The sequence below is a fragment of the Coccidioides posadasii genome, chromosome 4 (genome assembly GCF_018416015.2).
Source record: "Coccidioides posadasii str. Silveira chromosome 4, complete sequence".
In the NCBI taxonomy this organism is placed as follows: domain Eukaryota; kingdom Fungi; phylum Ascomycota; class Eurotiomycetes; order Onygenales; family Onygenaceae; genus Coccidioides; species Coccidioides posadasii.
This window is the reverse complement of record NC_089410.1, coordinates 118,309-134,766: the sequence shown is the minus strand read 5'-3', so window position 1 is coordinate 134,766 and position 16,458 is coordinate 118,309. Positions and strand designations below refer to the sequence as shown.

The following is a 16,458-nucleotide window of genomic DNA, read 5'->3' as shown; positions in this document are numbered from 1 at the left end:
ACCCAGATATAGACTGGAAGAACAAGACATGATATTATTAATTCTCAGAGAAAACAGTAGAACTTCTGAATGCAGGTAGATTTCTTCAAGCAGTGTGTATCAAGAATAAACCCTCTGATATTATTTTTGTGTCAGATAACAATCAAGTTCTGATAGAAGTACCTGAGTAGTTAAGAAACTACAAAGATATTTTCTCAGAAGAAAAAGCAGCAGAGTTGCCAGAATTAATAAAGATCAGTCACCTAATTATTCTTAAAGATAGCTACAAGCCCCTGTACATACCAATCTATAAACTATTGCTCAAGCAGACAGAGGTCCTACAAGAGTACATTAAGAACAAGTTATGCAAGAGTTGAATACATTCATTATAAAGTTCAGCAGAGACTTCAGTGTTGTTTGCACTCAAAGCTAATAAAGAACTCAGACTCTGTGTCAATTATTATAATCTTAATGCAATCACAGTAAAGAACTGTTACCCCTTGCTATTAATAGATAAGATGTTAAGCTGGTTGGTGGGAGCACACTACTTTTCCAAGGTAGACCTACATGATGCCTACCACCAGATTAGAATCAAAGAAGAAGACAAATGGAAGACCACATTTTGTACAAAGTTTGAGAGTTTTGAGTATCTTATCATGTCTTTCAGATTATCAAATGCACCAGCAACCTTCCAGTTCTATATTAATAGAGTGCTGGCAGGCCTGGTTGATGTATGCTGTGTAGTTTATCTAGATAATATTCTTATTTTCTCAGCCTTAGAGAGAGAGCACAAGAAACACATTAGACTAGTTATAAAGTATCTAAGAGAATATGAGTTGTTTGCAAAGTTTGCTAAGTATACTTTCAAAAGACAAACAATCTCATACCTCAGATATATTATTAATAATAAAGATATTAAGATGAACTCAAAGCAGGTACAGATGATTACAGAGTGACTCTTGCCACAAAGTTTTCATGATATTCAGATATTTCTGGGTTTTGTGAACTTCTATCAGAGATTCATACAAAAGTACTTAGTTATTATAGCACTATTGACAGATCTCTTGAAGAGCAGTGAAAAGAAAAGAAAGAAAGAATCTTTTCTTCTAACATCCACTATCAGAGAAGCATTTCACAAGTTGCAGGCAGTCTTCTTCAGAGAGTCTATCATTCAGCACTATAATTCAGAATATAGAATACATCTGGAGATAGATACTTCAGAACATACTGCAGGTACAATATTACTACAGCTGTTTAAAAATGGATGGCATCCAGTTGCCTACTGATTTTTCAAGTTTAACCAGATTCAACAAGCCTATGGCATACCAGATAAGAAGATGTTGGCCATTGTCTGAGTGTTTGTTTATTAGTGGCAGTACTTAGAAGAAACAAAGTACTCTGTAGAGATTATTACAGATTATGCAAATCTTCATTCATTTATGAAGTTCATAAACAAGATGGCACAACAACAACATATAAGATGGATAAAGATTTTCAGGATGTATGACTTTGAGATCCTCTACCACTCTGAAAAGTATAACCCAGCTAATATATTATCACAAAGACCAGATTATATCAAACTAGAAGAAGACATTAATCTGCTGATGTATACACTCAAATAATATTATGTGAATGATGTTCCAGAGTGGAACTCATTTGAAAGAACTTTCTTTGATAAAAAAGGTATTCAAGTATATACTGCTTGCACTATTCAAAGCAGTGGGGTAGAGATGGCACAGAGAAGACCTGGTGGCACCAAGACAGTTGAGTTAGTCTGGAGAGCACCAGCCAGAGATGCTGGGAAGACTTAATAAAGAAATTGCAGGAGATCTTGAATTCCCTGTGTGTGTGTGAACACAGTAACAAAAGATGAAAAGATTTATAATAAACCAACTGCAAGCATGTTGAACCTGCTGCTAGAAGTATAGAGAGATAATCTCTCTGTACAAGCAAGATTCACCAAAACAGAATCTTAGCAGTCAGAGTGGAAAATAGACAAACAAGATCTTTTAATAAAGAGCAGCAGGATCTACATCTCTAATAATTCAGCTCTAAGACAGGAACTACTATAAGTTTACTACAACAACTCATTCACAGATCACTTTGGCATGGCAAAGATGTTTGTCTTGCTTCAGTGAAAATACAATTAGTAATTAATAAGACAAGATATCCAGATGTACATACACAAATGTCAAACCTGCTAACAAGAGAAGACTTCAATGCACAAACCATATGGGTTGCTTGCATCATTGCCAACATTTAGTGGTCTCTGATGTTCAATATCCATGAACTTTATAACAGATCTCTCTCTGAGTGAAGAGAAGAGAAATTCATATAATGCAGTCCTGATTGTTGTAAATTAATTTATGAAGCTTGCACATTTTCTTGTGTGTAGAAAGAAGATTAATACACTAGAGATAGCAAATCTTCTATTCAGAAGAGCCTCTAAAGACTTCAGATTTTTAAATGATATTATTTTAGACTGGGGATCTGTTTTCACAAGTGAATACTGATCAGAGGTATGTTTTCACATGAAAGTTAGATAAAAACTTAGCATGGCATTCCACCCACAAACAGACAGCCAAACAGAAACACTGAACAAGATTTTGAAGAGATATCTTTGTGTCTATTGTAGCCATAGACAAGATAATTGGGAGAAGTAACTTGTGTATACAAAATTTGCATACAACAAATCAGAACACTCTGTAATGCACATGTTTCTGTTCAAAGTAATGTATAACTTTGAATCTAGAGGACCAGACAAGATCCAGAAGTTGGTTAACAATAATGATGATGCACAGACAGTATCTGATAGAAGACTGAGGATAATCTCTGTATTAAGAGATAGTCTGGTAGAATGTTTGATGAAAGCAAAAGAGAATCAAGCACAGTTCTATAACTAAAGATGTCAAGATAAAGTGTATGCATCTGGTGATAAAGTAATATTGTGATCAAGAAATCTACAAACAATATGTTCTTGCAAGAAGTTAGACAACAAGTACTATAGATCTTTCTCAGTAATAGAGGCTATAGAAAATAACATATATTAACTGAAGCTCTCTTCAAGCTATCAGATTCATAATGTTTTTCATGTCTCATTATTGGAACCATACCACACAAGAACAGGTAAGGCACTAATACATTCTCCTGCAGTACTGATAGATGATCATCATGAGTGGGAAGTAGATAAAATCTTGGACAACAAAGCACACTACCACAAGAGATGTTATCTAGTGAAGTGAAAAGAATTCTCTATTGAGAAATTAATGTGGAAATCTGAGAAAAATCTCAAAAATGCACAAGAAACCCTTAAGAACTATCTAAAGAAAAAATAAAATTACAAGAAGATGAATAAATCTATATACAGAAAGAAAGATAAACATGATACAAAACAAACATAAAGATCACAACACACCTATAAAATCAAGAATTTAACAGTGAGAAGATGTACCACAAGAGTGCCCAAGACACAGCTACAACAGTGGTGAACCAGCTATAGACAAGCAAGGTTCAGAAGTTACAGATACATTTGATATAATAATAAATGGGACCACAACAGAAGACACAGTTACAGAGAAAGATATTACAGATAAAAAAGTATGAAGAGAATAAAGCATTTCTACAATACTTTAAAAACCAGAAGAAACAACATCAGTTAGATAATCAATAAAAGACAAGAGATTGGCCTAAGCAGAAGTTAGTCTGAGAATAAGTAAGATAGTACAGAAGATCTACAAGATCAGTTTCTGTACTGTCTTGAAGAGCTTTGATTTCACTTATCAAACAAGTTGTAAGATAATTAAGCAAGACTCAGATGTTTGCAACTTCATTTTCAATCTGAGAGAGAATAGTATGAACTGGACTTGACAAACAAGAGAACTTAGATGAGCTATCTTTGGTAGATTCTGTCTCAGACACAAGATCCATGGTCTTAGCTACATGGCATAAGGCAGAATGACAATATTTCATAAAAGATTCTTTGACAGTAGAAGTAATCTGGCAGCAGCAATATTTAGTGACTCCTGAGTCAAGTTCACAAAATTCACACATGAGTATACTCATGCACTTGACATTGTACAGATAATACAGATTGGCTGTGTCAAAACTATAGTATTCTTCTTAAAGTTGCAAGAGCTGATGAACTAGTTCAATGGTGGATTCTGAAATATACAGATATATCAGAACAACAAGAAGAACAGACAAAGACACACTTATATTATAACAGATACAGATTTGATATTCTAAACAATGAACAAGATTTCTTCTTGATATTCTATAGACAAGACTTGTCTTTATCCAGATGGTCTGTAAACATCAAGTAAATACAGACAGAGTACAGAAAAGTATCTTTTTTATTATACACAATAAAGTCTTTCAACAACAATATTGTGACAAGTTATAAAATAAATAAGGAATGATGCCTGAGCTTAAACAAAGCAGAAGAAAAGAAGAAAGAAGAGGGTCAGAAACTCTCTATTTATATCTACACCACAAGATACTAAAGTTGCTAGTTCTATGACTTGTTGATAGACAATGTAACAATAGACAACAGATAATATAGCAACCAGACAAGCAAACAAACAAAGAAATGAGTACATGATGAAATGCTGGATGTTTATAATAAAATAATTACCATTTTACAATGAAGAATGTCTACTGTAACCAGCAGTGATACACATGCAAGATGTCTATATAGACAAGCAGTAGTAATGCAGAAGCTTGCACATCCAAGAATCTATAATGCTCTACCAATAATAGAGAAGCTATAATGATGTATGAAAAACCACTTCAGTGGCCCTATATCTCAGAGTTCAAGGCCTCTGGGGGGAGAAATAGTGTTATAAATGTAGATCTAGACCAACCAAGCATCAGATAACATCAGGGGTTCAGGAGTATTTACATAACCCCAACTGTAAATGTATAAGGATCACATGATTCACATGGATTGTGGGAACCTCAGCATTCAGTCTTCTAGTTAGAGGACCTCTATATTCTACACATGACTTTCTCCCATCAGTTGTGGGCATTGTACCAACTTAGCTCTTTCATACCCCTAGTTCTGGGAAAACCTATGTGACCTATGACTGGTTCTCCTAACAGCCACACAGATCTTCTCTTTTATTGAATATTGCTTTGGTCCCATCTTCATGATTGTATGTGATAAGTTGAATTGAAGGCACTGCATGATGGGATTATAAAGTGTATCAACTACTTGTATAAAATGGTTACTATACACATTGCTTACATTCTACAGACATGTTGCTATAGGCAAGCTCAACACATTGTTGCTATAATGGCTACAGAATAATAAAAATATGGAGTGCATTAATCAAGTACTTGTATAGAATAATTACTATATACATTGTTTACATTCTACAGATACATTACTATAGACAAGCTCAATATATTGTTGCTATACTGCTGCAGAATAATAATATAAGATCAGTCTATCTTCTCTTCTCTTTCTCTTTCTCTTCTTCTTCTTTCTCTTCAGGGCTAATATTGATAATTTTCTTTCTCTTCCCCTAGTCTCTCTTTTTATTTACTGCTCTTTGACATCTCTCTGTATAATAAACTGTACTGCAACAATGAGTCACATTAAGAGATGAGTGCTTGCAGAATTCTGCTCTGGTGCATATTGTTTACTGACAAGATATTAGTTTTTCCCATGTGCATTCATTTTGCACAGCTGGAAAGAAGCAGCACAAGACTGCATTGAAAGAATGAGCCCTGAAGAAGAGCAATTAGCACAAAGCTAATAAAGATATTGATCTGGCTAACTTTAATCAGGAGAATCTCTGCCTCTGCTCTCTGATTCATAATTGGAAGTCTGGTACTTGTATGTCAAAAAGTAACAATTTTTGATAATGATCTTGATGCTAATTGATGAAATAAATGCCATTAAAGAAATTCACTACTTCCAGAGCTCTACAGAGCTAATTCTCTCAGTGGCTCTGTTTTAGTGATTGGTTCAGGAAATTACTTTGTCCTGTCATCAAGAACATAAATATCACTGGCAATATACTGTTATTGAATTACTTCAGAAGACTGCTGAAGCAATCTTGTGCACTCTGTTTAAGTGTAAATTATTATTGGCAATGGCATCAATAATTATACTGAGTAATATAGGCTCTGTTATAGCAATAGTGCACTGTAAGCACATTACAGTTAATGCTGATGACATGAAGCTTGTTCTTGGCATCAGTGCTATGACCAGATCAAACTATTTTTACCTGATTAATGTATCTGATCATCCCATCTCTACTGTTCCTGCTTCTGCTGCCACCATCCACTGTCTGCATTCTGTCTCTGCCCTGCCAACTACTCCTGCCACTGCTTCACTACTACTGCTATCACTCACCACTATCTCTCTGTTTCCTACTGGTGCTGACAGGGTCTCTGCCTGTCAAATGGCAGATATTAGAGGCCCTGTCTGATTCACAAAGCTGGTTCTGGAGGAGCAGAAGAAGAAGAAAAAGAAGAAGAAGAAGAAGAAGAAGAGAGATAAGAAGAAGAAGAGAGAGAAGAAGAAAGAGAAAGAGAATAATGATAATGACAAGAATAACAATAATAGTAAGAATGATAATAATAATGAGAATGATAAACTTGTCATTTAGACAGTTTCTGGTTATTTGCTGGCTTTGATTATTACTTAGTTTTAATACTTTGTTTTTTTTCTTTAACAATAAAATTAATTTTTCTAAAAGTTCTATCTTTATCAAAAAAGTAATAAAATTTAGTAATAGTCCACACAAAATTTGACCAGTTTAACTCTTGACACAATAAGCCCAGAAAACCTGATCCTATCTCAGTCCCACTATAAATCTGGCTGGGATGGGAAATGGGAGCCTATCTTCTCTGCCAGGATGGGACATGGGACATAATTTTCTATTTGAGAATGGAACTGGGAAATAACTTATGAGATAGTGATGGGAATGGGACCTCAAGCTCTTGAGTAAGATGGGACATGGAACTGAGATTTCATGTTTGAGATCCTAGCTGTTTCTAAATTTGAGACCAGGACCAGCTTCAATGGGAAATGAGATCCTGTCCTGGTCCTGAATACCAGCTTAATTAAAAGAAATAATCTTTAAAAGAGATATGAATTCTGAAAACTTGAAACTGATGACCAGTTTAAATTCTGACTAAGCTAGAGCCAATTCTATATACAAATCCACCAGTGGCTACATTATTATCATAAATAAAGCTTTAATATTGTGAAGATCACAGTGCCAGATATCTATCTTAAAATTAATGACTGAAGCAGAGTATTTGGCAGCTAGCAAAGCTGCTTGTGAACTGGTTTGGATTAACAACTTGTTAATAGATGCTGAGGTAATTAGTGAAGGCTCAGTAAAGCTAAGAAACTTGAAACTAAGTATTAATAAGAAGAGAGCAGTTGACTTAGTCATAGCTGAAACTATAATATGAAGAGCATGCCATATTGAGATTTGGTATTATATATTAAGAGACTGGGTTCAAAAGAATAAAATCTCAATTAAGTATATTAGAACTGATGTGAATAAAGCTGACAGACTTATAAAGACTCTTGCAATAGATTTCTACACTCAATTTGTGAGTGTGATAGGGGTGACAGATTGATACAGAAAAATATGAAGATTTATCAGTAAAGCTAGCAAAAATATGATACTATGGTAAAACATAGCTAAGCCTAAAGAAAAAATAAATCTGGATTCTGTAATTAATTTTTATTGTGAATTTGAGAAATTTGGAAGCTTTGAATCTTTGTGGCTCTTGCTCACTGCTGGAGCTCATTGCATGGGGGTTGTTAGGTAATCAAACTAGCACCTCACTCACGTGACCCACATAGATTAGCTGAGATTCCCCTTAGGTAGCTTAGTGAATGACAAGCATATGAGTTTTCCATCATTTCTTGTAAATCAATCTTATACACTTGCTCTTCAGCACAAAGAGCTATAATCTGATGAAGAACTTATATACTTGTCATTCACTAAGCTACCTAAAGGGAAATCTCAGCTAATCTATGTGGGTCACATGAGTAAGGTGCTAGTTAGATTACCTAACATCCCCTATATGCAACAAGCTCTAGCAGCAAGCAAGAGCCACAAAAATTCAAAGCTTCCAAATTTCTCAAATCTGTGATAAAAAAATTAATTACAGAATCCAGATTTATTTCTTTTTTAGACTTAGCTCTGTTTGCTGTGATACTGTATTTTTGCTGGCTTTACTGATAAATCTCTATATTTTTCTATATCAACCCATCACCTCTATCATGCTTACAAATTGAGTGTAGAGATCTATTACAAGAGCATTTATAAGCTCATCAACTTTATTTACATCAGTTTCAACATGCTTAATTAAGATTTCATCTTTTTGAATCCAGTCTCTTAGCATATGGTGCCAAATCTCAATATAATGTGCTTTTTGTGTTATTGCTTCAGCTTTGGCTAAGTCAACTGCTCTCTTGTTGTCAACACTAAATTTTGAGCTTCTTAGCTTTGCTGAGCCTTCACTAATCACCCCAGTGTCTATCAACAGATTGTTGATTCAAACTAGTTTACAAGCAGCTTTGCTAGATGCCAAATACTCTGCTTTAGTTGTAGATTTCAAGACAGATATCTGGTGCTATGATCTTCATGATATTAGAGCTTCATTCATGGTAATAATGTAGCTGCTGATGGATTTGTATGCAGGGTTGGCTCCAGCCCAGTCAGAATCTGAACTGGCTGCTAGTTTCAAGTCTTCAGAGTTCATATCTCTTTTGACAACTATTTCTTTCAATTTTGTGCTCTTGAGATAGTATAGAATCTGCTTGAACACCATCCAGCTTTCTCTATTGAATCTGCTGTTGAATCTTGCTAGATAATTGACTGCAAATGCAATATCCAGTCTTGTACATGTAACTAGAAACTGTAGAGAGCTCAGATATTTTCTGTATTTTATACATGTAGCCTGCTTGTCAACTCCATCTTTAAAAGTCTGATCTGGTGTGAATTTGATGCTTATTTCTTTCTTTATTAGTGTTTTGGAAGATTTACAGTTTTTCATTCCATATTCAGTCAGTAGATTCTCAATATACTATTTCTGATTCACAGAAAGGTCTTCATTTGACTGCTTTTGAATCTGCATGCCTAGATAATAATCTTGTTTCATAATCTTCTTAATCTCAAAGTGTTCCTGAAGCTTCTTGATGAGCCATTTTATCTCAGCTTCATTGGGCCCTATTATACAGCAGTTATTAACATGTAGAGTTAGATAGATTTGCTTTCTCCTGTGGTACAGTAACCTAACATCATATGGAGAGATCTGGAATTCTAGAGATTTCAGATAGTCAGTAGCTGCTTGATATCAAAGTCTAGCAGCTTGCTTCAATTTATAGAGTTTCTGATATAAGAGCTCTACTAGGTTACCCCACCTGTGCTTGAATCCAGTAGGTAGTTGAATATATACACATTTATTCTCTGAAAGAGTTCCATTTAGAAAGACTGTCACAAAGTCAAAGACTTTGATCTTTCAGTTCTTGACTGTTGAGATAGTAAAGAAGACTCTTATTGTAGATTCACTAACAACTGCTGTATAGATCTTCTTGTAGTGAACATCTTCTTGCTGTTCAAATCCACATATAATTCAACAGACTTTGAATTATACTGTGCCACCTGTATTGTTGAGCTTTCTATCAAATACTCATTTGCCAGAGAGAATCTGTATTTGGGGTTTCTTCTCAACTAGAATTCAGATGTTTTTCTCTTGTAATTTAGAGACTTCAACATCTAGAGTCTTTTTTTAATAAAGCCACTCTTCAGAGTATTTGGCTTTGGTGATGAATTTTAGTATATCTGTACACATACTGAGCACTGAAAGCTGAGCTCTATTTATCTCTTCTTTCTCTATAGTATTCAAGAGAATTTCTTGCTCTTCACCCAGGTATGTGGGCTCTAAAGTCTCTAATTCACTATCCACAACCTTCTTTATGATTTCTGGCTTCTTCTTCACAAGATAAGCTAGTAGCTTGTGTTGCCAGTTATTCAATAAATCTATATAAACATACTTCTCCAGGAGTTCAACATATTCAGCTTCAGTTAGCAAATTCATATAGATTTAATCCAATTTCTTGTCAAATATAACATCTTGTGAGATTATTATACTGTTCATTTCTGGGTTCTAAAGTCTGTAGATATGCATGTCACAATATTCTACAAATTTAATCTTCTTGAACCTAGGTTGGAGCTTCAAGAGTTCATTCAAAATCTTTATATAGATATCACATCCCCATCTATACACTCATCTGCAATAGGGTTGGTGACTTATTCAAACTTCAAAAAGTGTCAACAGCTTTATATTCTTGCATTCATATAAAAGCACTGAGGTAGGCAATAGATTCACTATTATAAAGACTGTGGCAAGAGCTTCACTTTATAACTTATTAAATAGTTCTAAGTCTATAAGTACATTTCTTGTACACTCACAAAGAAGTCATATTTCTTATTCACTTATTCTATCTTCTTGAGATATATATGAGCATGTAATTTTCTGTTGTATACTCTTGCTTCTGTAAAATTCAGCTAGTTGTTGGCTCATTAATTCAGAAGCTCTATTAGACAATGTAGTGCCAATCTTTTGTTCAGTAGACACTTTAATTATGTTGATTCAGTTCTTCAGAGTTTCTGGGGCTTTTACTCACTTCTTCAGGAGGTAGATCCACCTGTATCATATAGCATTATCTATTATAAGTAGAAAATACTTCACTCTACTGTAGCTTGAAGAATCAGAGTCTGTAGATAAAGTACAGCTGCCACCTGTAATATCAATAAAAATTTTAGCTTCAGACTTTGTAGAGTGTGTTCTAGATTCAAATAGATTGCAAGCTTGCTTAGCTTTAGCACAGATTTTACAGAACTCTAGCTTCTTTACTTTCTTTATTCACATTGTCATTTTCAGATCTCTAGCTAAAATAGCTATATCATGAGTGTTGAGATGCCTCCAGCATTTGTGCTAATTAGCCATCATATTCTTCTTGATTTCTGGCATCTTTGCTAGATGATTTGGTGCCAAAACCACATCATCTTTATTCTCTAGAGTTGCTGTTATATAGCAGGGCTCTAGAAGTTTTATAGATACTGGAAACATATATGCCAGTAAATTACATATTCTAGGCAATTATAGAACTAGAATGTTATCTTTATTAAGCATGGCTTTGAAGCTCTGTGTTTTATCTGCTAATTCTAGTAGAAAGATGTTGTAAGAATTCACTGTAAACCCCTTACACAGATGAACAGCACCCACAAAAGCCAGAGGGCTTGGCTTGTGAGCTGCTAGAAGTTGCATGCGTTCTTACAAGGCACTAAGTCACATGCTCACAAGCACACATAAAAGGCTGTCACTGCGCGAACCCCTTGCTGGGAGTCAGTGGCAATCTTGTTTACAAGTTGTACATAGTTGCCAGAATAGAGACCTTTTATCTTGTGTACTCTTTTTCCATGTATATTCCTCCTAGAGATTCATTGTCACGCTGATCTACATGTACAATCCTCACAGATGTGTTTTCTGTCAACATAAAGCTGTTCCACTGTAAAGCCATCTCATATAAGCTTTCCAAAGCTTATAAGGTTAACCTGAAGATCAGGCATAATTCTAACCCCCTCAATACTCAATCTCTGTTGTTAGTTTGGATACTGGCCATGTCAAATTCTCTGATAACTGATTTTGAACTGTTTACTATAAGCAGTTGTATTGTATAGCTCTTTAGATCCATTTGAACTAGATCTGTGTGTGAGGTTGTGTAGAATCTGGCTCCAGAGTCAAGAATCTATTTGTCTGTGAATTTGCATATTTTTTTTATGGAAAAGACTGCTTCATGAACTGAATAAATCTTATTTATTGCAACTGTGGTTGCTTTCTTGATTTTGCCTTTAGAGTCTTTCTTAGACTTGTTAAACTTCAAATTTGTATTCTTGTTAGATTTGCAAAATTTAGATAAGTGGCCAGGTTTGCCACAGATATAGCAGTTTCAGTTTTACAGTAAGTTCTTCTCTGGATTAAATTTGAAGTTTGTATTCTTGTAAGACTTTTGGGAATTGAAGCTTATTGCATTTGTATTTAACTTTGTAGATTCATCTTTCTTCTGATCTTTCTTGAGAATTTAGTAAAGAATATTCTTCAGTAGATCTTTCAAATCTTTCCTCAGTAGATTTGTTCTACTTTGGCATGCTATATTAAATTAGTTCTGTATAAACTCTCTCTATCAGAATATAATATTCATCTTCAAGATATTATATAGAGTGTGGTCTGGTTATTTGAACTCTAATCTCTTAAATTCTCTACAGATTACTAGAAATCTCTTTATATAAATTTTTTCTGAGTCAGCAGACTGTAGTGTTATTCTTACTAACTCTGTAAGTAGGCTTTTCTGCTATATTTCAGATCTCTCTTGAAAGACTGTTCTTACAGCTTTTCAGAGTTTGTAAACACTAAGACTATCTAATTTTCTAAAGTGCTTTCTGGCTTGTGCAGATATTGTACTGTTAATTAGATTATATAGATAATTATTCTACACATTTCAGTATTATAAAATCTTTAAATACTCTGACTATAATAAAGTCTCTTGTCTTTCCAGAATAATCTTCTCAATCTCTACTTGACAGACTATCTTTAGAATAACTTTACTTTATACTAGATAGTTGCTAACTTTAGTCAGAGTTATAAACTTTTTCACTGTCTTTATAATTTTTATAAATTGGGTGATTGCTCTGCTGATTCATGTATTTATATTTATAAGATTGCTAATATATTCTTCTAGTTTCTTATTAAAGTTTATTTCTCAGTTCTCTTCTTCTTCTTGTTGAGCTTTGTGCTCTAGATTCTTCTGTATTATTGCAGGTGCATTTATAGTGCTTGCTTGATCTAATAGAAGATTCACTTGCTGTACCAGCTGTTATATTATCTTCTGTTATCTTTGCATTAACTTCTGTTGCTTTTATATTATCTTCTGTTGATTCAGCATCATTCTGTACAATATTTGAAGTTTACTTTTCTCTCTAGGTTTCTGCTTATTTGGTGGGTCACCTCTGAGCCTACTCAACCACCTAAGCTTGATTTAGGGTATAGAGAGGTTCATTAAAGTCTCTTACTCAGAAGTTTGATGCTCCAGTTTGTCTGTATGGTTCACTATAACTTTAGTGTTGCCAGATGCTTGATTTGCTTGCTAGGTGTATTTAACAGGTATTTTGCTTACTCTCTGATCAGATGTCAGAAAGCTACAGAATTTAACTCACTCTTCAGCTTAATGCTAGAAAGCTACAGAGATTGCATGTATAGAAGATATCTATCTTAATGTACACTCTTTCTTGTGCTTGTAAAATCTTATTATCTATAAGAATAACTGTTCAGGATGTTGATTATAAGCTTCAATATCTAATCAAGCTGTAAATCAATCTTATACACTTGCTCTTCAGTGCAAAGAGCTATAACCTGATGGAGGACTTGTATGCTTGTCATTTACTAAGCTACCTAAAGGGGAATCTCGGCTAATCTATGTGGGTCACGTGAGCGAGGTGCTAGTTGGATTACCTAACAAGAAATGCCCTTTGGCGCGACGGACACTGTTTTTCCGATCCACCCAGCTCAGGGTGCTTAAGTCCATTTCTTGCAGCCTCATTTCAAGTTTTTCTCTTTTAGGCAAACCTTTATCCCCTCTACAAGCCATTATGCTTCGCTGTGTCCCTCGCATGCTTCGACCATCTTCTAGCATAGGACTTGCTAGACCTACCGCTCGATATTTGCATCAAGTTACAGGAGACTTCCTCAACTATGATGCGAAAGGCATTCCAGTCTCCACCAAAGTGCCCGTGTTCATTGGCGACCCAGGAGAAACATTTGTTCTGATTACCACGGATATTGGACGCGCTTTGCATGCCGCAAGCCATGACCGGCTCAAACTAACGGCGCTTCCGAGCGGTAAAGCCGGAGAAGACAGCTGCCCAGTTACATTTTTCCATGACACGCAGCATTTTGGCTTCGGTATGTTGTGTTTTGGTAGTTGGTTCAGGAATTTTGCTAAGACAAGATATATACTTCTAGGACCGTCAAGTTACCCCCAGCTTCATATTCCTATAAACTTTCCACGCCAAACCGATTCAAACACCAGCCCGGCAACTCTACATCTGACTGGAAATATGCATGACATTGTTCTGGATGGGACTCCTGACGGTAAACCTGACCACACAGATCGCACACTGCTCAATGATGCGAAAGTGTTCTGACATTAATATTCTGACTGCAGCAAAATTCTTCGAGCTGGCCAACGCTAGTGGGCGGGAATTACAGGGCGCGCTCGATGAGTTAAAGGATAGGTGATCCTAGGAATGTTATTCAATATCCGGACTCCATCAATTGCTTAGTACCCATAACTCTTCGTGCCCATGGATGTTTTTACCAACTCGTCAGACACGCATTTCACGACTAAAAGTGGAACTTGTTTTGTCACGACAAATGTGCGTATTGCATATACTTCCCCGGCTGACAAACTGAGATGTAACATAAATCTGTTCTAAATATTTACTTACAATGCTCCCAACATAATTCGCGAGTCACTAGGGACGATATGATAGAGCTATGCAACAGTCAGCCCAGCGCTTGCGAGTGTGGCCCTTGATAATGGTGGGGGGATTGCTGTGTGTTGCAGCCCCTGCATTCATTCCACGTATTTTTTGCATGAGTGGCTCCTCAGCCCATCGAATTTGAGCTTTCTGTATCCTAGCGGTCGAGAACATATACCCCGACAAATGGTTGAACTAGGGGGCGCAGGCTTGACAGTGGGTGCCACAACGTCGGGCGGCAACACCAGTCCTGCTATTGGATGAGATTACTACCTCGATGGTGCCTGATGCATATTAAGGGTGTATTCTATCTTTAGGAATATGCCTTGTTGTTTCCATTGCCGCCCGTAGATGGATGGTGTCCTTCCCCCCCAGTCAACTCGAGGGAGTAGACATATAAGGCCCTTGCGACTTCCATATGATAACTGTTTTCATATCATCACTACTTGTTAATCCATTATTGTTGTTGCTCTCTTTATTCTTGCGCTGAGCGTTTAGGAGTCCCTTCTTCCTGTGTCGCTTGGTACTTTCAAGCTCTCATATCACTACAACCTCGAAGCCGCCAAGTACATCCCTCTCACCGAACCCATACCTTAAGAACCCTCGTTCCCACGAGATGGCTACTAGAACCATCCGCTTCTTGACACCGTCACAAGTTCAAACTCTTCATCTGAAATTCATCACTTCCGGCCGCGCCGCAACCCAACCAGCCATGCTCGAGTCCGCGATCCATTCGCCAATCAATCTAAAGCACTACGGGCAGCAAGAAGACCTGTTCCAGCTTGCTGCGAACCTCGCGGAAAAGATTATGAAAAATCATGCTTTCATGGACGGAAACAAGCGCACGGCCCTCGTGGCCGCGGATATGTTTCTGAAGATCAACGGGCATTATCTTCAAAAAGTGCCATTCGCCGAAGACGCGCACAACAAGGCCCTGGCAGATGCTCATGTCGCCGTTGTCACCAACCGGATGAATGCTGAAGAGTTGGGAAGATACTACAAATCCGTGGCAGCCCCGCTAATCGAACTCACTCCTGAAATAGTTCAGTACAGGGACCAATCAGCCGAATACTAGCTCTCTAATTTACCGGCTATTTATCTCGTGGGCTGTTGCGGTTTGGAAAACATTACCTGGGTCCTGCGATCATGGTCTCGATCCTTTCAATCTTTGCATATTTATGAAGAGGGAAAGCTCTAGGTGATTTCGGATATTTGTTCAACTATGTTGTGCGAGCTATTGTTATGATATTGAGTGTATTTTATATAAAGAAATTTGTCCTATTTCCTTTGAGAGGGAAGAGAGTGGACTTAACACAGGCCCAATCAAGAGAACAGATTGCTAGTTCTCCCCCCGTCTCACTCACAGAGGATACCTCCTTCCTACACTACGCCTTCGTCGGATCCTGATCCTCGTCCAGAGTCCCGCTCTTAACCAACTCCTTCGCCTTCGGGCGCCTCTGAATCTTCTGCTCCAGGCTATCCGCGCACATATTCCTCTTATGCAGTTGATATGATAGACTAGACTGGATGTTTCCCCATCGATCCACCCAATCCAAGTCTTACAGTACAGGGCGAGCACTGAATCAAGAATGATAATGAGTATTTAGCAATGAACCAGGAGCAGACAGTAGTAAAAACTACTCATGACAGGGGAATTAACATAGAGAAGAAAGATATAGAAGTCAGTGCACCCGCCCGCTATGTCTGAATGCACCCTGTTTTGCGCCTCCGCATTGAGCGCTTTACACGATGCTTTGATGGCTGGCGGCCATACAAGGAAGGACGCACAGAAACAGACAATGGTCGGCTAGGGTAATTGTCGTGGAACTTACGAACCAACAGCTCGCTCCCAGGAATCAAGTTACAAGAAGGCTCCCAAGAAGGCTCATCATAGCCTTTCCAG

The 16,458-nt window shown here is 36.7% G+C and overlaps 2 protein-coding genes across 2 annotated transcripts; both read left to right on the top strand.

Annotated features, from left to right (window-relative positions):
* Nucleotides 1-13,654: 13,654 nt before the first annotated feature.
* Nucleotides 13,655-14,219, top strand: D8B26_007026 (uncharacterized protein; the record flags this gene model as incomplete). Its single annotated transcript, XM_066125383.1, has 2 exons — nucleotides 13,655-13,977; nucleotides 14,038-14,219. The coding sequence occupies exons 1-2, from the start codon at nucleotides 13,665-13,667 to the stop codon at nucleotides 14,217-14,219; spliced, it is 495 nt and encodes a 164-aa protein (XP_065981465.1). The 5' UTR covers nucleotides 13,655-13,664.
* A 952-nt stretch (nucleotides 14,220-15,171) lies between these two features.
* On the top strand, nucleotides 15,172-15,630 carry D8B26_007025 (uncharacterized protein; the record flags this gene model as incomplete). The annotated part of the gene is made up of 1 exon (XM_066125382.1): nucleotides 15,172-15,630. One exon carries the CDS (start codon nucleotides 15,172-15,174, stop codon nucleotides 15,628-15,630), a length of 459 nt encoding a protein of 152 aa, XP_065981464.1.
* Nucleotides 15,631-16,458: the final 828 nt, after the last annotated feature.